The sequence below is a fragment of the Vanacampus margaritifer genome, chromosome 14 (genome assembly GCF_051991255.1).
Source record: "Vanacampus margaritifer isolate UIUO_Vmar chromosome 14, RoL_Vmar_1.0, whole genome shotgun sequence".
Lineage (NCBI taxonomy): Eukaryota > Metazoa > Chordata > Actinopteri > Syngnathiformes > Syngnathidae > Vanacampus > Vanacampus margaritifer.
Window position 1 is genome coordinate 5,446,637 of NC_135445.1, and position 19,854 is coordinate 5,466,490.

At 37.3% G+C, this 19,854-nt stretch overlaps 2 protein-coding genes across 6 annotated transcripts; one reads left to right on the top strand and one right to left on the bottom strand.

Annotated features, from left to right (window-relative positions):
- Positions 1–177: 177 nt before the first annotated feature.
- coq4 (coenzyme Q4 homolog (S. cerevisiae)) lies at positions 178–2,851 on the bottom strand. Its single transcript, XM_077542907.1, has 7 exons — positions 2,707–2,851; positions 2,001–2,144; positions 1,385–1,481; positions 1,193–1,295; positions 1,002–1,131; positions 719–812; positions 178–616 (listed from the first exon to the last, which is right to left on the bottom strand). Exons 1-7 carry the CDS (start codon positions 2,792–2,794, stop codon positions 466–468), a joined length of 807 nt encoding a protein of 268 aa, XP_077399033.1. The 5' UTR covers positions 2,795–2,851; the 3' UTR covers positions 178–465.
- Positions 495–19,490, top strand: traf2b (Tnf receptor-associated factor 2b). 5 transcript variants are annotated; one of them, XM_077542904.1, is made up of 11 exons: positions 495–640; positions 6,795–7,006; positions 8,412–8,490; positions 8,595–8,693; positions 12,864–13,025; positions 13,099–13,173; positions 13,256–13,330; positions 13,422–13,628; positions 14,791–15,094; positions 15,984–16,132; positions 18,490–19,490. In XM_077542904.1, exons 2-11 carry the CDS (start codon positions 6,831–6,833, stop codon positions 18,706–18,708), a joined length of 1,545 nt encoding a protein of 514 aa, XP_077399030.1. In that variant the 5' UTR covers positions 495–640; positions 6,795–6,830; the 3' UTR covers positions 18,709–19,490. The 5 variants fall into 5 exon arrangements, with proteins under 5 accessions (XP_077399030.1, XP_077399028.1, XP_077399029.1 ...); XM_077542902.1 differs by lacking the exon at positions 495–640 and adding an exon at positions 658–2,103; XM_077542903.1 differs by lacking the exon at positions 495–640 and adding an exon at positions 2,827–3,060.
- The last annotated feature ends 364 nt before the right edge of the window (positions 19,491–19,854 follow it).

The following is a 19,854-nucleotide window of genomic DNA, read 5'->3' on the forward strand; positions in this document are numbered from 1 at the left end:
TACAAATCAAAATGCTTATGTTGTCTTATTATTTTCAAACACACGATGGCACTATGGGAGAAGCTGCTTGCTGGTTAAGCTTATTTGATGGTCATCTTGGTAACTGAGAGCTATACTCACCACTGACAAAGCAGTATGTTGTGCAAGTGAGCAAAATAATTGGGACAGACACACAACTGTTTTAAATTAAAATTTTAATATACAAAATATAATAATGTCTCTTTAAAATAAAATAAAAACCCACCCCCCCAAAAAAAAAATATTCTCAAAGCGTTTTCTCAGTGGTGAAAGCAAACAGCCACAAGGGGTCAGCATCGCCTCTCACGATTGTAAAGACAGTCAAATCATGGACAGGTTTTTTATAAAACAGTGAAAAGAGGCTTTATATTCACTCCCAATCTCGCCACATGAAGTCCATCAAGTGTTTATAAGTGTGTTTTACGTTACTGAATTCCACATGGACATCTATGGGGGCGGCTGGATGTTGAGTTCCCTTCTGAGATCGTCCAGGCTCTGCTCCCATCGCCTCTCGTAGAAGACGCACAGGACGCAACGGGCCCGCCGGCCGTTCTGCACCGCCCACGGGCCCAAAGACGTGACCAGCGACTGCAGACGACTGGGGAGAGGTTGTAAAGGAAAGGTGACTAATCAGCCCGATTCCCGACACATAACATTGTGTTATTTAATTAACAACTGGCGATGAATGATAAAGCTGTACCTGGCGTTGAGTCGGAGAGGTCCTAACACAGCTCCAAGCGCACACATGGGGAGACCGGTCTGAGCGGCTTCGAACCATTTCACGGCCACTTCACCTGAGGATACGATACGTTTTTTTTTTAGTGCGCTGTGGAAATTTGTTTGTCCTTGTGAGATGATGATATCAAATATCTTATTCAAAAACATGTTCAGAATATTTATTATAAGAAAGAAATCAAGTAAAAAAAAAAAAAAAGAGTGCATTCATATACTGTATTATAGCAGAGCTTATAGTCCTTGCTCACCAAGCATGTTGGTGGGCATGCCCAGTAAGGTGTGCAGCAGGTCGTGGACCTCGCGGTATCTCTGCATGACATAAGCAAGCTCCTCGCTGTCCACGAACTTGACGTCGGCCCTCGAGTCGGGTGTCACGTGCTGAGGATCCAAGAAAAACACAGTCAAACACCGTCTCTCAATCAAACCGAGAATTACTCACATTGTCTTCCAGGAAACGGAAATATTCCCGACCAAAGGATCCCTCGGGTAAGGAGGCCATCTTTTGCAAATCGAGCGTGGACAGGCGTATCCTGGGCCTCTCCCTGCAGTTTAGCAAGGAGAAAACAAAAAAACTTTTTTCTGTAGCTGGGTGAAAAAAGACATTTTGGATGACGTCGCCATGCTAACTCACATGAGAATCCCGCATCCCTCAGGGTCGTTTCTCATGCGGTCCCTGAGATTTAGCAAGGCCAGGTGGCCCGTCGTCTCTCCGAGAACTGCGACCATGTCTGCAGGCGATAGTTTTATTTATTATTATTATTATTTTTTTTTTTAGTTCAAACCCTTTTCCATCATAATGTAGTTACACAAGTGTGCACACCCTCTGATAACTGAGGATGCAGCTGTGAATCACATTTAAACGCCAAACAAACAAATCCAAGATTCAAATGCTGACCCTCAGAACAGTAAGGCAGACCTACTAACCACTAAGTCATCGTACTGCCAGAACAGAATCTGTTTAGTGGAACTGGAAATGAAAGTCTAAACGGACAAACAAAACTAAATATGATGAAATGAAAGTTGATGACGTTTGCACTTTGCGCCCACAGACAGCCAAAGTCCCTAAAGATGAAATGAAACTCAACATAGCTCACAAGATCTGACACCTGCTGCCTAAAATCAACGGTGTTCCATGATGAAACTTTCATGTTGACTACTCCGTGTAGGCCTCGCCTACTCTCGTTTCTCGTCATCGGCAGACTAAAAGGAAAACTAACCCAAGTGCAGTCTCTATTGACTCATCTCACCATGCCTGTAGGGGTCCTGCAGCGCGGCGACCCCCGAGCCGACCGCCAGCAAGGCCTTCTGCATCGGAGAGGTGGGGACGTGACCGGGATAGAGTTCTTCATGGTAACGACTATCTGTCAAGTTGCTCCTGCAATTCACACACGCTGCGGAGACAAAAAAAAAAAAAAAAAGAAGCGGAGCAATATAAGCAAATTCCACACAACACCAAATGTTTTTAATGTAATAAGAAAAATATCAATACAGTGTTTCGCTGTATAAAATAAATGAAATCAATGCATCTAAATGAACTGAACTTGAAATGTGTTTAAAGCATGTGATGTGTAAAACAATATGAGATTTTCACAATTGCATATCCCCCCATCTTCATATTTAATACATAACACATAACAGACATGAGCTGCAGTCACTCATCAAATATCAACAAATACTACAGTCTAGATTCCATGCAAAACCAACGATCTAATTTGCACAGTATTGCAAATTAATAACGTGAGTAAAAGAAGCGTTCAATCGAACCTGCATAAAATAAAAGCAATTCATTTTGACTATCCTCAACAGCGACCGTCCTCTCTCCCTGTTAGCAAGAATTCGACCTCCACCGTGTCATTTACACCTCAACAGTAATTCGAGTTTTAAACCCATTTTAAACGTTGAGCGCCACAACCTCTTATGACACATGGACAAGTCAGCGGTGAAAAATCATACCGTTCGTTAGAAAGGTGGATTGTCTGTTATTCAGCCGTTGAAGCGATTTAGCCACTCGAGGCAACATTATTTTGACGCCAATGCGCATGCGTACTCCACAGCTTTAATATAGTATCGTGTCGACAGCAGACGCACTTTCGTCTTACCTGTTGTCGCATTAATATGTCGGCATCCACAACTTCAACATCACCTGTACCTGTCAAAATGCTGACGATCAAGAAAAAAAGAAAAAAAAAGCTACGTTTTTTTAAAACACCGATTTGTTGGTCGCGACGTGCAACGAAAGTTAAGATAGTGACGACACTATTTTTCAATAGTGTCGTTCATTTCGTCCACGGCGGCGTTTGTATGCTTGTAAGTTGGACTACATTAGCAAACGATAGTAATAATAATAATAATGATGATGATAATTGATCATGAATTTACACACTGTGACTATACAGCCCTACACTACACTAGATGACCACAGGACAAAAACTAAACTAGTGTTTAGCGAGGGTGTGCTGTAACGTGACGTGGGGGTGAGGGTGCGACTTCTATTACTTCAACTAAGTTAGTGGGACTGCGTCACGAAGTCCACATACTGTTTTTGTGTCGGTTATAAGTGAGCTAACCCGACAATTCGGTGAGTAAAATCTCTTTTTTGGTTTTATTTTGAAAGCAACGCATGGTAACAGAGGAGGTGCAGCCTGGTACAAATATGTAGTGAAGGGAGCAAGAGAGCCTGTCGACGTCTACTGCTAGCAAACCTTTCCAGTTATTGTTTTGTTGTTTTCCTTCTGGGTTGTGTTTGAACTAATGTGCAAGACAGTCATATTCATGTAGAAGAGTTTTGCACTTTGGTCCTGGTGTTATGCTTTGTGGCTATGTTCATATGTCCTAATGTGGCTGGACTCTGAGAGTAGCAGTTTGTAATTTTCTTATCTAGCTTTTATCATGATGTAAAACCGTCTTTCAACCTTTACCATCCAACCAACCATGTTCATAAATATTGGCCTTCTCTAGGCCAATTTTAATGTAGTAAAAACATGTTTTATTAGCAGGGTGTGTTTTGTTGTCAGCTAGTTTATGGACCGTGCAAGTCAGTGATATGGCAAAACATGATGGGTCCTGGAAGAGGAATCACATTTCTAATTGTGATCTTACACAGAAAAATGGTTAGTTAATGCATCGATACACACAAGAGTACAACAAGAATATATATATTTTTAAGGAACACATGCACAAAAGCTGTTTTTCAAATGTAAAAATGTTGATTCTTAGGTGAACAAAAATATTGGAAACAAATCTCACTCAAAAGTACAACCACAATAATACTAAATGTACTGGTGCGTTATTGTATAGAGAAATGCAGAATTTTGGACTTGTATGTGTATGTTATAATGTTTTCAAACAAAACTTGCTTCAAAAGGTAGATTTTTTAATAGAGCTCAATCCATGCTAAATGTTCTCACCTTTGACATGTAATGTAAGTCTAATCAGCATACGTTGCCTCTTGATCACAATATATTTTTATTGGGAAGCTTTGAAGTTGATAAATAGGATGCAGTTTATCGTTTATCCTGTTTAACAGCTCCTGTGACAATAATACATTTTATTGTTTTATTGCCGTAGCATCCTCTTCTAACCCCCTTCTTTTGAAACCTCAATGAAACCCCTGAGCTTTTTCACATGGCAGAAAACTAGGATTTTGATACCTTGCGGTTTTCTTTTCCGTGACACTCCTCAATCATAATAATGATAATTACTTAATTGGTGCCAAAGGTGGTAATGAATGTTAACTCACTTTATAAATGCTCAGCATTCCCTTCATTTTCACGCAATGACATGCAACGATGCGAAACATTAGCAGCTGTGTTAAGCCCACATAGCTGTTGTTGTCATCATCGCTATGTTATTTAGCTATCACCATCTGCTGGTTTACTGGTTTACTTACTATTATTTACTGGTTTTCACAAGTGTGAGTAAAACAAATCTTTGTAAAATCTCCCAAATGCAAAACACGGTCTGTGCTCACCATGCTGATTGAGTTAGTCATTTTGATCTCATAGTTGACTGTCATAATGATTTTCGGTACTGATGCAAATTTTCCCAGACTAGTAAAGGTTTACATGCAAACTACGTTGCAGCTTTTAAGCAATCATTCTTTGGGGTTTTACAGCATACAGTAACAGGGAAGAGTTTAGATTTTGTACCTTCGTGTCGTGCCACAGCGAACCCTCTGGACGAGATGCAGCATAATTAAAAGCAAAAACTAATAGTTGTTATTACAAATCAGAGAGGATTTCTTATATTCCTGTAAGTATTGTTATATCTTGTGTTTGTATGTGTTGCTGCACCTTACGTGTTAAAGTTTGTTCCGAGGTTTATAATTACCATAACGTCTGTACGCTATAGTGCTTATATGTTTTAACACTTTGAAAATTAGATGGTTGAGTTTAACACTTTGATATATGCAATGTTTAACTCTCTTGTTTTGTCAGTTTTACCTTAAATTTCAATTTGGAATAAGTTAGTAACAAATAGCTTGAATCAAGCACACTCACGTTTATTATTATTGTTACAAAAACATGCAATATATTGGGAAGGACCAAGAGAACTGAATATGAAAAAAAACAGAGTACTATTCCATCCATCATTATGCAGCAAACAAATCATCCCCCCCCTCCCTCGCCGAAATGAACACATTTATACATTATATAATATAATCATATATACATCAATAATCTAAATGTACATTATGAAATTAACCCTTAGACAAGATTCAATAAATGTCTTTCCAATCAGCAAGGAGGCTGAGCTTGTTTACAGTTAACAAATGTTTGTTTTTAAATAACAAACTTATCATCTCACAGTATGCATCGATAATCATGACCAACGATGTACATTATAAAATGAAACTATATTCGTTACTTTTTGAAGACGCCAAATGGAAAATAGACGCAATATAATTATCTCCTTTGAATCAACAAAGAAAAACTGAGCTTCCCGTTTCCTTCTTGTTCCAATTTTAAACAATGTTGAACGATACTGTGCCTCTCCCTAGCGGTGAAAAGTGGAATTACAGTCAAAAATGACAACAATACTAAGTTATTACTGGACCCCAAAAAAAAAGCAAACTTGTGAGACTGAGGACGTTGTTTGCAGAGAATTAGTGGCACCTTGTGTAGTGGTTCCCAACTCGGGTGCCATGGAACATGAGTGTACCTTGAGAAGTTATCCAACTTCACATAATTTGTCTGAAAATGATTGATTAATCACAAATATATTTCTGTTCATCTATGCATGCCAGCAATGTATATGGACAGGTGGAACATTAGTCTTTTATTAGATGGCAGATCAATAATGTCATTATGTATTTATACTTTTTTTGACATTTCAATCACCCAATTTTATTACATAAACTGCCCATGCATCTGGTTTGTATCATTCTTGTGGCAGTATTTGAAAAATTGTGGCAAGCTTAGCCCCCCCCCCCCCCGTCATAAGACCTACGCGGTCCTTGTGGCCCACACTTATAACTAAAAGTATTTTTTTTATTCCTTCATTTAACCAGGTAAGAAAGTCATTGAGATTAAACATCTCTTTGCAGCCCTCTAGGTGGCGCTCATAACCAGTAATACATTAATTCCGCATTTTAACAGCTAATCACAATTGCAATGCAGTTTTGAGTTCCCCGCAAGGAAGTTGTTGCGACATCATTGTGCAAGGCTATTATTGACGCTGGCGCGGCATTTTACCGTATCTTGTGCTATTAATGCCTTCAGGAAATGATGTTAAATTTAGTACATGCAGAATAAGAGCAAAGGTATTATCGTGACTTGGAGCCAAGATCACGCTGATGTTATGTTCACCTGTTTACTATCAAGGGATGATAACTGAACTTTGCATGGACATGATCTCAGATAAGATAAAAATAAATAAATAAATAAGATAACGTCACCATTAACATTTTGCACACTGAGCGACATGGGCGAATACAACTGCACTGTCACGCAAATTGAATTTTGTGTGCACTCGAGAAATGAAAGCCCAAAAAAAAAAGTCACATGCGCTCATGAAGATGCTTTTCTGTTGTTGCTGAACAGCGCCTGTCTCGACAAGCAGCAGTTTAATGGAGAAGGATGTCCCGAGTATGGTTGGAGAGCATCAACTCTTTACCAGGGATTCCCCACAATGTGCTGTCGGTGCCCATGGAAAGTAAATACAAATGTCAGCAGTGTCTCCAGGTCCTCAGGAAGCCTGTCCAGGCGCAGTGCGGACACCGTTTCTGCGTACACTGCTTCAAGCAGCTCACCAGGTAGACTGCGGGTCCTCCCACCACCCCCTCATTCCCCTCATGCTTGCTTACTTCATCTTTAGAACTAAATGTACGACTCATGTGTCGCATAACGGGACTATTGTGGTGTCATTGACTCACAAGGATGTGGCCGACACCCTGACTCATATTGAAGGCGGTTCTCTCTTTTTCTTTTTTCTTTTTTTAGTTGCGAAATTTGTGGATTCCAAGAAACTAACACTGGAAAAAAAAGAGTGCTTTTTAAAACCGAAAATTTACTGAAGCTACATTTTACGTTTTTAAAACGTGCTCAAACTATAATTGTAGCAAAAATGTTCTTCATTTGTATATTTTTCAATTGATATCATACATGAGGTTTTGGCTTTTTTAAAAAAAAAAAAAAAAAAAAAATTGGTATTGCTGTACGTCCACACAGATGAATACTTAGCGACCTCTTTGTTAATCTTGCACTCGACAAATACGCCATGTAGAAAAAAAACTAATACTAAAACTAAGGCTGTGCACTTAATCAAAATCAGCATAATCGTAAACTAAACATTATTAATACTCATTTTGAGTTGTTTAAATTTATATATTTGCACCTTTTTTATTTTAAAATTAAAAAAATTAATCAATCTTGTCTGGTCCGAAACAAACTTGCATAATCATAGTCTTTCAAAGCTATTTATTTGTCTTAATATTTTTTACATGTTTCAACATTTTCTTGTTTTGCACCAAAAAAACAAATGATTGTCGTAATCGTCATTGCAGTTGTTACCAAATGAATCGTGATTAATATTTTCTTCATAATCGAGCAGCCCTCACTAAAACGTAGCATTTTAGAAAAACTGCAACTATTGAAAACCCACCCAACTTCACTATTAAACCGGCAAAGTCAGGTAAGCTACGTTAATGTCGGAGTTTAGCTCACCGATAGATGGTCAAACATGAACTAAGCTTCATGACGATTATTCGTTTTTAATTGAAAAGACAATAAAGTAATACACAACACGACGACTGTTTTTGGATCCATTCAAAAATATATTCTTATGAATATATTAGTATCAGTGCTATCAAGCGATTACAAATTTTAAACTAATTAATCGCACAATTTTCAGTCATTAATCGCGATTAATCCCATTTTTCTACTTCTGGTTTTCATTCACCCAAGTAATGACTTGACTCGGCTTGCTTTATTTTAGTGCGGGCCTGACTAGACATGCTTGTTTGTTTTTTGAAGCGCTGAGGATTTTGACTTTCACATATTTGGCTAACTCAATGCAATGTTGCTCATTTATTTTCCTATTTTTATGGCCTTTCTGAAGAAATTGCTGTTTATACATGTTGTCGCCTGTATCTTGTTTTTTTGTGTTAACTGCTAAAATGGCAAACCTATGTTTGAATATGATATGGCTTTGTACATCAGTTCAGGTCCAACGCCGTGCGAGGCCTGCCGCCAGGAGAAGATCTATGAGGAGCCCACCTCCATCCTCAACATCGGCGAGGTAAGCGCCATAGCATGCGGACTGCGTTGTTGTCCGGCGAGACAACTTCCTGGCCTCTGTGTAACGAGGGGATGTTTTCAGCTTGTTTGCTCACCTTGTGCCAGGCCTTTCCGGACAACGCGGCCGGCAGAGAAATAGCCAGCCTGCCCGCGCAGTGTTTGAACACAGGCTGCAGCTGGAAAGGGTCCATCAAAGAATACGAGGTGAGGATTAATTCCATAAACAGTTTCTATTGTATTTGAGCACAAAGGTGTATTTTGAGATTCTCTCGTAAACCGCCACCCATGCTTGAAAGCCATGACTGCGCAGAACAGGAAGTGAAACTTAACATGCTTGCCTGGAAAGTCCCGCTGTAACCGGCATAACAACTCACTGGGAAAGTACCAGCATTGACAGGAAGAAGAAAGAAAAAAAAGAGAGAGAGATTAAATTGCACAAATGCGATTATATAGTTGAGGAAATAAGGGCTTTACTGAATTAGGTTTTTTGTGTTGTGCAAAGTCTTGCATTTATTTGTACTTTGTGGGAGGACGTTGTGTGCGTGCGAGTGGGGCAAGATAGCAGCAAATTGTTGCACTTTGCACTCTTGGCAAATGCGGGTTTCATTCAACCGGCGCTTTAAAAAAAAATGTTGACAATCAACATTTTTTTAAAAGCTTGTATTATCCTGTTTTGTTAATACAAGGTCTTCAAGAAAAATGACATGATTTGTTGTAAGCTAACGAAATTAAATAAGCTTCATGTTGTAAAATACAAATTTCATCATCAAAATTCCCGCCCCATATTAATTACCCCTGGGCGTTATTTGACCATTTTTTGGCTTTTTGTTGGTTCTGACCAAGCCATTTCAAAATAAAATAACGCCCAGGGGTTAAAATGGATGTTGGTTTTATACAGGGAACTTGATTTTTCAAGGCCTCACAAATTTTCAATGTGCTGTGACGCGACAAACATTTTCCATTCCGACTTCCTCCTTGGATAGTCATTGCTTACCCTGAAAAAAAGGACATGAAACTAACATTAAACCTAAAAGTTTAACACTAAATGTGGCCGGTTTTTACACATCTCACTCTCGATCATTACGTCTTCGTGTTTTTGAAACAGACTATATATTTTTTTTCTCTCGATGGGATCTTTTCTGTGTTCCGATCTTTTTTCTGCGCTGTTTTTTGTGAAGTTGTTTTGGAACGCAAAAGTGTCCTAGAGCATGAAAATGAGTGTCATAAGGGAGAATTTTGACTGGCCACAGTGAGAAATAGCGAGCCTACCTGCAACAATGTGGTGATGGCTTCTGTGGCGGCGGCGCTAGTCATATGTGAGCGCTGCTTTCCATCGGAAAAGTCGACGCCTCCTTTCTTGGCCCCGCCCCCTGATTCTTATTTTCCCTCTACTCGTCTCAGGTTGCAAAGTGTACGGCATAGATTGAAGATTTCGGTTGGTGTTATGAAGCAACCAAATGTTTTTTTTTTTCATTAACTCATTCACTGCCATTGACGGCTATAGACGTCAAAAATTCATTTAAACTATTTCTATTAGTTTAACATTTTTTCTACTTTTGTTAACAAGAGTATGAAAACCTATATTTTTTATTGTACATTTAGAACAGGTATAAAATTTGTGATTTATTGTGAGTTAACTAGTGAAGTCATGCGATTAATTACAATTAAAAAAAATGTAATCGCCTGACACCCCGAATTTTTAATAATCTTTAAGTCGCGTCAGGCGTTTAAATGTTTTAATTGTAATTTATCGCATGACTTTAATAGTTAACTCACGATTATTCACACGTTTTATATCCGTATTTCTAAAAAAAAATTATAGGTTTTCACACTCTTGTTAACAATAGTGGGAAAAATTTAAACTAAGAAATAGATCAAACGAATTTTTGACGTTTATAGCCGTCAATGGCAGTGAATGAGTTAATTGGTGTAAGGATTTGTATACTAAATATGTTGGGAATTTTAATAACAGATCCTCTGAGTTTTTTGTTTAAAATTGCATGCTGAGTCGGATCAAATGCCATCTCTTTGTTGCATATTCGATTTTGTCATTATGAAAATAAAACTATGTTTAAGCCCCAAATTAAATGTAGCCTTGCCCAAATTTTGGTTATAACATTTTCAGATTAATGTTTTCAGTGTGCAATTTTACTCCCAAGGCTCCCCCCTGAATTTTGACATTTTATTTACTTAAAAATAAAATCCACTTGAACAGAATGGCCAATTAATTTTTACTTTCATTTAAACTTTTGAATTTGATATCAAAAGATGAATATGACACAAGACACCTACATTTCCGTGTTTTATTTTTTGCTTCCATGCATTTACATTTACTTAGAAGATTGCATTATTTATCATTTTTTTCACATTTTTATGAGAGCATATTGAAACAGATTTACACTAGATTAAATTGGAAGTCAACCCCCCAAAATATTCTTGACAATAATATGTTCTATGCAGCCCCACTAGTCTAAATACGGTATTCTGGTTAATATTGCGTTAGTGGAATATGAGTTAAGCAGTCAAATCCAGCAGTTTTTATCAAAATCAGAAGGCGGCCATTTTGCCGCTTGCTGTCGACTGAAGATGACATCACAGTTGTTCAGGTCTCAGGTAACAACCAATCACAGCACAGCGTCGTAAAACAGGTGAGCTGTGATTGGTTGTTGCATGATTCCTGAGCAGCTGTGATGTCATCTTCAGTCGACAACAAGTGGCAAAATGGCCGCCGCTCCCTGAGATTGCTAAAAATGGCTGGATTTTGCTGCATAACTCATATACCACAAATTTTATATTAATCAGAATGTCATGATTAGACTAGCGAGGTCACATGTAACATATTATTGTCAAGAAATGTTTAAGGTAGACTTCCCCTTTAACGTGAGTAAGACTTATTTAGTTGATAACTTGATTTAAACCCTATAGAGAATGCATTATTACCCACCAAAGAGGAGCTCGCATAACCAGCTGAAAGAAGCCGTCATTTAATAAAAACCCGGAAGAGCAACACTCTAGCTTTTATCGGACGCTGACGCAAGATGGCGTGCCACTCCCAACGATATTTTCGTAAGCAAAGCACATAGTGATGATCGAAATGTGAGGGTTGTTTTGACTTTTCATTCATGCGTAATGAAGAAATACAAAAGCCGGTTTGTTGGCATTGCAGCTCAAGCGAATTAGACAGTTGAAAAGCAGGCGTGAACATGACTATTTATTGTTTGCGTGCCATTTTGCCACGCCTTGTGTTCCGCTAACTAGCTTAGCATGTAGCCAATGACTGAATGACTTTTGCCTCATTGTTCCGTCTAATGACAGTGACATGCCCTGTGAATGCTCGCATTCATTCAGCTCATTGCATTCTCAGGGCACTGACTCGGTCACAAGTGGTGTTTCGCCACTCAAACCGTGCATAGCTTCGATGCATACATCGAGAAAACCAAGTAGCCGCTGAGCTGGGGGCATGTCACAAGACAGACGTGCTAGCTCTTCAGGTCAAGGGTCATCTGTCTACCTGCAGCTCCACTGTATCCACAAAAGTTTTAGATAAGTGACACACGTGTGTAGGCTCGATGCCTGCCGAGTTATTTTTTTGCCGTTTGAATTTTGAGGTTGGTACAACGGAAATCCTTTCACAACCGCAACGTTCTCAAGCGCTAACTTCCTTAACAGTTACTGGAAAAACACTTGCCCTGCCCTAGATGTTACATTTGTGGTTTCACATCTGCCGATTAGTGGATTCAGAAGGAAACAAACCCTGCCGCGAATAGCAGAATATCTGCAAGGCTATGGGAAAAAAAGCTTTTCACTCATTTGCTCCCAAAAACGTGTAAATACGTTCTATTTTAAAATGTCCCAAAGACGTATTTATACAATTTTTTATGTTTTTTGTATGCTAGAGCATACAGAAGTCATGCGATTAATTACAATTAAAAACAATTATAATATTTTTTTTAACGTAATTTATCACATGAATTCACTAGTTAACTCACGATTAATCACACATTTTATATCTGTTCTAAATGTATAATATAAAAAAAATCTAGATTTCATACTCTTGTTAACAAAAAAGGAAAAAATGTTAAACTAATAGAAATAGTTCAAAAGAATTTTTGACCTCTATAGCCGTCAATGGCAGTGAATGAGTTAACATTGAAGTAAACAAAGAACTATACATCAACCTAACACAAAGATTAATTAAATTGTATTAATTTGACAAAAAGAGCGCCACTGCCACCTACTGCAGTGGATGTACAATTACATTTTATTGTAGTACAGCCTTTTAAAAAAAAAAAAAAGGATGTTCCCGGTGTTCGCATTGTTTCAAAGGGAAGCAGGATAGCAAACAAACGCTGACAGTTTGTCCCGGTGTTCCAGACGCAACATGAAGGCTCCTGCGAGCTGGAGCGCGTGCAGTGCGAGGCCTGCCAGGCCTTCCTGTTGCGCTCGGAGATGGAGCGACACAGCGAGAGGGAGTGCGAGGCCCGAATGCTCAACTGCAAATACTGCAAAGTGTCGTGTAGCTTTAAAGACATCAAGGTGAGCCTCGATCGGGCCCGCGGATCGCGGGTGCCAAATGCGCGTTGTGACCTTCAGTGACGTTCTTTTCCAGGCTCACGATGAAGTGTGCCTCAAGTTCCCCTTGCAGTGCAAAGACTGTGGCAAAAAGAAGATCCCGAGAGAAAAGGTGAGCAGCAGCACGTTGAAATTGGCAGAAAAGAGCTCATACTTGAATCATGCCACCGTAACTTCATCTGTTCCGCCTCCAGTTCAGCGATCACGTTCGATCCTGCGCCAAGTCCAAAAGTGCCTGTCCCTTTAGCGAAGTGGGCTGCAAATATGTGGTGAGTCCCTCACAGGCCACAATATTAGGTACACCCGGACAAGCACTGTATCAAAAATTCCACCCCCCCCAAAAAAAAAACAACCTTCCAGCTGGACAACGGCAAGCTGAGCGACCACGAGCACAGCAGCGTCATGGAGCACCTGCGCCTGCTGCTGCCCGTGGTTCTGTCGGTGGGCCGGCCCCGCGCAGAGGCCCCGGGCCCCAGCGAGTGGCAGGAGGATTCTGGTCTGGGCCTGTACAGAGCTCCTGAGGAGGGAGCCTCGTCCCCCACGCCGCCCCCAGACCTGGACAAGAAGGTGAGTCGGCCGATGTCGCTGGGCATCGCGGCGATGTCTGACGGCGTTTCGGCTTTAGACGGCAAACCAGATGAGTTAACTGCTGTCTGGCTTGTTTGAATGATCAATAATCACATAGACGGAAAATATTTTTCCAAACATAGAAGTTTTCTAAAAAAATTACATTTGTGTAGGATGCTTATTCAAAAGAAATATATACCGTATTGTTAAACTGTATTATACTATTTTCTAAAAAAACAAAAAAAACTACTACTTTATTAAATCTATATAAATATTTTTTTTCCAAATAAAGGAGGTATTTGTGTTATTTTATTAATTATTATTAATTTATTTAATATTACTGCATTTACTGGAAACAATTCTTCATTATATTAACTTAGATTTTTTTTTTAAAGTTCATACTTTGCTATTTGATAAGTCAAAACAAATTTTGAGTTCATTAGAGCAACTTAATTTTTCCTTAAATTACTTACTGAAAAAAATATGACTTCACAATAGTAACTGAGTTTTATTTATAATTTCCCAATTTTTTTTTAACATGTATGGTTTTTTTCATAATTTTACAAATTTGAAATATTGTCTCTCTGGAAAAAAAAGACTTCCTGAAAGGTTTTTTCCCCCCCATAATTTTAGTAGCTTTTGTATGATTACATTTACTAAAATAAACATAACTTTCGCGTGAGTAACGTTTGGATTTTTTTTTCATAATTTTACTTTTTTTTTAGATTGCTATTTACAAAAAAAAAAAAAAAAATTAATTTTTATAATATTGCTACTTTTAGGCAAAAATATGATTGTACTATTTCTTAAGAATTTTATTTTTACTAAACAATAATAATAATTCATAATAATAATAATAGATGGATAATTAAAACAATAGAAAGACTTTAATAACTTCATGATATTGGATTTTTACTATTTCTTACAAATATTAGTTTTACTAAATAAATATAATAATAATAATAATAATTAAATAATAAATGCATAAATAAAAAATTTAAAACAATGTTTTCATAATGAAAAATGAAAAAGTCTTCAGCACGTTTGTTGAGTGAATCCTTGCAGCCAAGCAGTGCACTCGGTTTTGTCTCCTTTTTTCAAGACACGATTAAACGATAATCAATTGCGCATGACCGATCAATCGTGTTGCGCTTGCATCCAGATGAACGCCTTGGAGAACATCGTGTGCGTTCTGAACCGCGAGGTGGAGCGCAGCTCTGTGACGCTGGAGGCCTTCTCGCACCAGCACCGGCTGGACCAGGACAAGCTGGAGAACCTGAACAACAAAGTGCAGCAGCTGGAGCGGGCCTTGGCCATGCGCGACTTCCAGCTGTCCGAGACGGAGCAACTGATGCGAGAACTGCAGTTCTGCACCTACGACGGCGTCTTCGTCTGGAAGATCTCGGACTTCGCTCGCCGCAGGGTCGAGGCCGTGGCGGGTCGGACGCCTGCCATGTTCTCGCCAGGTGAGCGCACGTCGGCAGACTGCCCCAACGTGAGGCCATTTTGCCCCCCGAAACTTTGAGACAAGAACATTTGTCATATGTCGTATTTACTTGTAAGTCCATTTATATTGTAATGCATTTCAAAGTTTTCGTTACAGCTCTGTTGAAAAGGGGAATTTGTTAATAGTGGAGTCTATGGAGGACCAAAATTTAAAATAAATTAATGACGGATATAAAAAATATTAAAAAAAAAAAAAAAAACACAACAACATATAAATGGAAATAAAAACAATATCCATTAATAAATAAATAAAATAAAAAAAATAATGCAAAAATAAAACACAAGATTCAAAAAATAAAAATACATGTAAAAATAATATGGAAATAAATACAAAAATAAAAATATAAATAAAATTAAATATCAATCCATCAACAAATACGCTCTGCTCTCACATTTATTCATTTAATGCTGCAGATGCTCTATCACGATGAGATGTTATTCAAATGAGGGGGCGGTCCTAAGCGTGTTTTGGGTTAGGCTCCACCGTTGCAAACGAGATATATATATATATATATATATTCCCATTTATATATTTTTTTCGTATTTAATTTTTTAATTATATTCTTTATATCCATTCTTATTTTCACTTTATTTATTTATTTATTCAGTCATTTATTTGTAGTTTTGGCAGTTTTGGTCCTCCATACAGGCCGGCGGGCTTGACCGCCTTCCAGCATCTGTCAAACCGGTTGCCACGTTGCCGTCTCAAGTGACCCTCGGTGCTTATACGCGTTGGCCGGCGGACGCGGGGAATTTCCAGCAGCTCCCCTCCGCCCTTGCGTCCTTCGGGGAGGGTTCGAGTAAAGCCGCTTCTCACGTTTCACGCTGCGCTATCTTGTCTGTTGTCAGCGTTCTACTCCAGCAAGTACGGCTACAAAATGTGCCTGCGCTTGTACCTGAACGGCGACGGCACGGGGCGGGGGACGCACCTGTCGCTCTTCTTCGTGGTCATGCGGGGGCGCTCTGACGCGCTGCTCAAGTGGCCCTTCAGCCAGAAGGTAGGAAAGAGGTCAATAAGTCAAGTCTTGACCTTCAGGTTTTCACGCAAAGCACGTTTGATCATTTACAGCAGAAATGGTTCGAGTGAGGCCAAGTGTGTTCATTGCCACTTCCAGTTGAAGTTTACTGAAAAACAAAACATAAATCAACATATGTTGGGCTATAATCGGTGTCACAAAATTCACTTCAGTTTGTCTTTTTCCATCTTTGGATCCAATATACACGTTGAACCACTCAGAACGTATCGTGACGTATATTTTCTTGGTGTAATGAAACTCCTCATTTTAGTATCATGATTTTAAATAAGTGGAGTGAGTTTTTTAGCTTACACTTAGCAAACGTGAAATAAAACCACATGATTAGTATGTCGTCACGTAACAGTGTGATTCAACAAAACAAAAAAAGATTTAAAAATAACAACAAAAATGATTTTAACATGCCCCCCATTCATAGTAAAAGAAAAAAATACATAATTTTACAATCATTTTAATTAATTAATTAACTAATCATTAAATTTTATTTTTTTAATAATAGTATAATGGGAAGGGAAGCAGATAAAGTGCAAATGTAAACAAAATTTGTATTTAGTTTTTTTTTTTTTAAACAGTGATTCAACCAAAAAAAAAAAGATTTAAAACATTATTTTAACATGGCCCCAGTCATTTAAAACATACCCGGTAATTAATTTTACAATAATTTTAATTGATTAATTAATCTTATTTTTTTTAAATAATAGTAGAATCGAAAGGAAAGCCGGTAAAGTGCAAATTTAAACAAAATTTGTATTTATTTATTTTTTTAAACAGTGATTCAACCCCCCCAAAAAAAGATTTAAAAAATTAAAAAACTTTTTTTTTAACATGGCCCCAGTCATAGTAAAAAAGCAATAAATAAATAAACATACCCAGTAATTAATTTTACAATAATTTAAATTGATTAATTAATCTTTAAAAAAAAAAAATAATAATAGAATGGAAAGGGAAGCAGGTAAAGTGCAAATTTAAACAAAATTTGTATTTATTTTTTTTTTAAACAGTGATTCAACCCCCCCCCAAAAAAAATAAAAAACTTTTTTTTTAACATGGCCCCAGTCATAGTAAAAAAGCAATAAATAAATAAACATACCCAGTAATTAATTTTACAATAATTTTAATTGATTAATTAATCTTTTTTTTTTTTTTAAATAATAGAATGGAAAGGGAAGCAGGTAAAGTGCAAATTTAAACAAAATTTGTATTTATTTATTTTTTTTAAACAGTGATTCAACCCCCCCCCCAAAAAAATTAAAAAATTAAAAAACTTTTTTTTTAACATGGCCCCAGTCATAGTAAAAAAGCAATAAATAAATAAACATACCCGGTAATTAATTTTACAATAATTTTAATTGATTAATTAATCTTATTTTTTAAAATAATAGTAGAATCGAAAGGAAAGCAGGTAAAGTGCAAATTTAAACAAAATTTGTATTTATTTATTTTTTTTTAAACAGTGATTCAACCCCCCCCCCAAAAAAAATTAAAAAATTAAAAAACTTTTTTTTTAACATGGCCCCAGTCATAGTAAAAAAGCAATAAATAAATAAACATACCCGGTAATTAATTTTACAATAATTTTAATTGATTAATTAATCTTTTTTTTTTTTTTTTTAAATAATAGAATGGAAAGGGAAGCAGGTAAAGTGCAAATTTAAACAAAATTTGTATTTAGTTTTTTTTTTTAACAGTGATTCAACCACCCCAAAAAAATGATAAAAAAAATTGATTTTAACATGCCCCCAGTAAAAAATACCCGGTAATTAATTTTACAATAATTTGATTTGATTAATTAATCATTATTTTTTTTTAAATAATAATAGAATGGAAAGGGAAGCAGATAAAGTGCAAATTTAAACAAAACATTTTTATTTTTTTTTAGATAGAAACTAACATATGAATTTATTTTATAAATAAATAAACCTTTCTAAATATTTAGTGCAAAGTATGCAATCAGCTCAAAGTGCAGAAGACTTTACTGAAGTTGATTTTGTCCTGCCTTTTATTTCCTGCAGACGTAAGTGGCCATCATTTGGTAGAATTTGTATTTAACCAAAACATATAAGTTTGCTGTACAAAAGTCAGCTAGCTTAATGCTAACACTACATGCAAAACGCCTTACACAGGCTAAGAAAACTAGCATTGATGTCGCGGTAGCTATAGTCGATCATTGAACGTACGGTGGCTTTTCGCCACAGTCACTTGGTCCTCGCTTGAAACCTGAATGTGAAAACACGAGACTGCCACGTTAGTCACGCCCCAACAATCCCGAAGAACGAGAAGAGCAATCGAAAACCCGCTTGACTCGGTTGGGTGTGCTCCAGGTGACGCTGATGCTGCTGGACCAGAACAACCGCGAGCACATCATCGACGCCTTCCGTCCGGACATCTCGTCCACGTCCTTCCAGCGGCCCGCCAGCGAGATGAACATCGCCAGCGGCTGTCCGCTCTTCTGCCCGCTGGGCAAGCTGGCCGCCAAAAGTCCGTACCTGCGCGACGACACCATCTTCATCAAGGCCATCGTGGACCTGACGGGCTTGTGAGGTGAAGACTGTGGAAGTTTCCACCAAAGAGCACCATTAAAGTATACACACAGCTAAGTTATGAAGCTGTTATATGACACCATAAATATAATTATAGTACGGGAATAATATATCTAATATAGCGATATGCTATTGTTGCACAACATTGTGTTTGTTTTGTGCTTCACCAATTTCATACCTGTTCAATGCTGCTTGGCTAACTTGTATTAAAATACTCATAACAAATTATAAACACATTGCTCAATATCATTTGTACCCATTTGTGTACATCAGAAAGTGATTATTATATTTTTTGAGTCGATAAAATCCAGCTGTCAAACAATTTAAAAATCTATATTTTTTAATTGGATTTACATCATAATACGTAATAATAGAGTGTAATGTTTATTATTTTTCCCAAAAAATACATAAGCAGCGTTTTGAATTATGTAAACAAAAATATTTAAAATGTAAATGTGTAGGTGAAATATTAAAACATATTCCATGATGATACATGTATGGATATAAAAACACACATATATGATCATTATTATGCGGCTCGTGTATTGGCTCTTATGACCTACTTGTAATCTGTTATTGTATAAAAAAAAAAATCATGTGTATTCAGTCAAATATAATATGAATATTTTTGTTGTGTTTAAGATCAACACTGTATACACGTTTTGTTTCTCTAGTACAGTTAGGAGTATTATTTCATCTGTGACTCCCGTGTTTGTGAGTCTACGAGTTGAAAATAACATTTTGTATTCATGCCACAGTAATAAAAGCAAAGGTGAACACAACAGTTGTCAACACGTTGTCATTATTTAAGGGATGCTTGACTCATTGAGCCATTTTCAACAGTAAGAAGATAATAGTTTGCCTATAATTAATGTGATAACTTCATTATTTTTCATGAACAATTAATATCTTTAAAAAAACACATTTTTTCCACTTCCTGTCAACTGAATATGACATCACCTGTGCTGGGAACAGGTAACGACTAATCATGGCTCAGTTTGCTGACCAAACCCAGATAACAGGTGAGCCATGATTGGTCGTTACCTATTTCCTCAGCACAGGTGATATCTTCTTCTTAAGGTATTAATTGTACCTGAAAAATAATTAAGCTACCACATTAATTAGACAAAATATTTTTAAAAATAC

Bases quoted from the DNA above. Each gene is read 5' to 3' on its own strand.
- coq4 (XM_077542907.1), bottom strand. From the start codon at position 2,794: ATGCGCATTGGCGTCAAAATAATGTTGCCTCGAGTGGCTAAATCGCTT. The intron at 813-1,001 runs GTGAGCAAGGAC...TCGTATCCTCAG, and splicing joins CATGCCCACCAACATGCTTG to GTGAAGTGGCCGTGAAATGG. The intron at 617-718 runs GTACAGCTTTAT...ACCTCTCCCCAG, and splicing joins CCTCTCCGACTCAACGCCAG to TCGTCTGCAGTCGCTGGTCA.
- traf2b (XM_077542904.1), top strand. From the start codon at position 6,831: ATGTCCCGAGTATGGTTGGAGAGCATCAACTCTTTACCAGGGATTCCC. The intron at 8,491-8,594 runs GTAAGCGCCATA...ACCTTGTGCCAG, and splicing joins CCATCCTCAACATCGGCGAG to GCCTTTCCGGACAACGCGGC. The intron at 13,629-14,790 runs GTGAGTCGGCCG...GCTTGCATCCAG, and splicing joins CCCCAGACCTGGACAAGAAG to ATGAACGCCTTGGAGAACAT.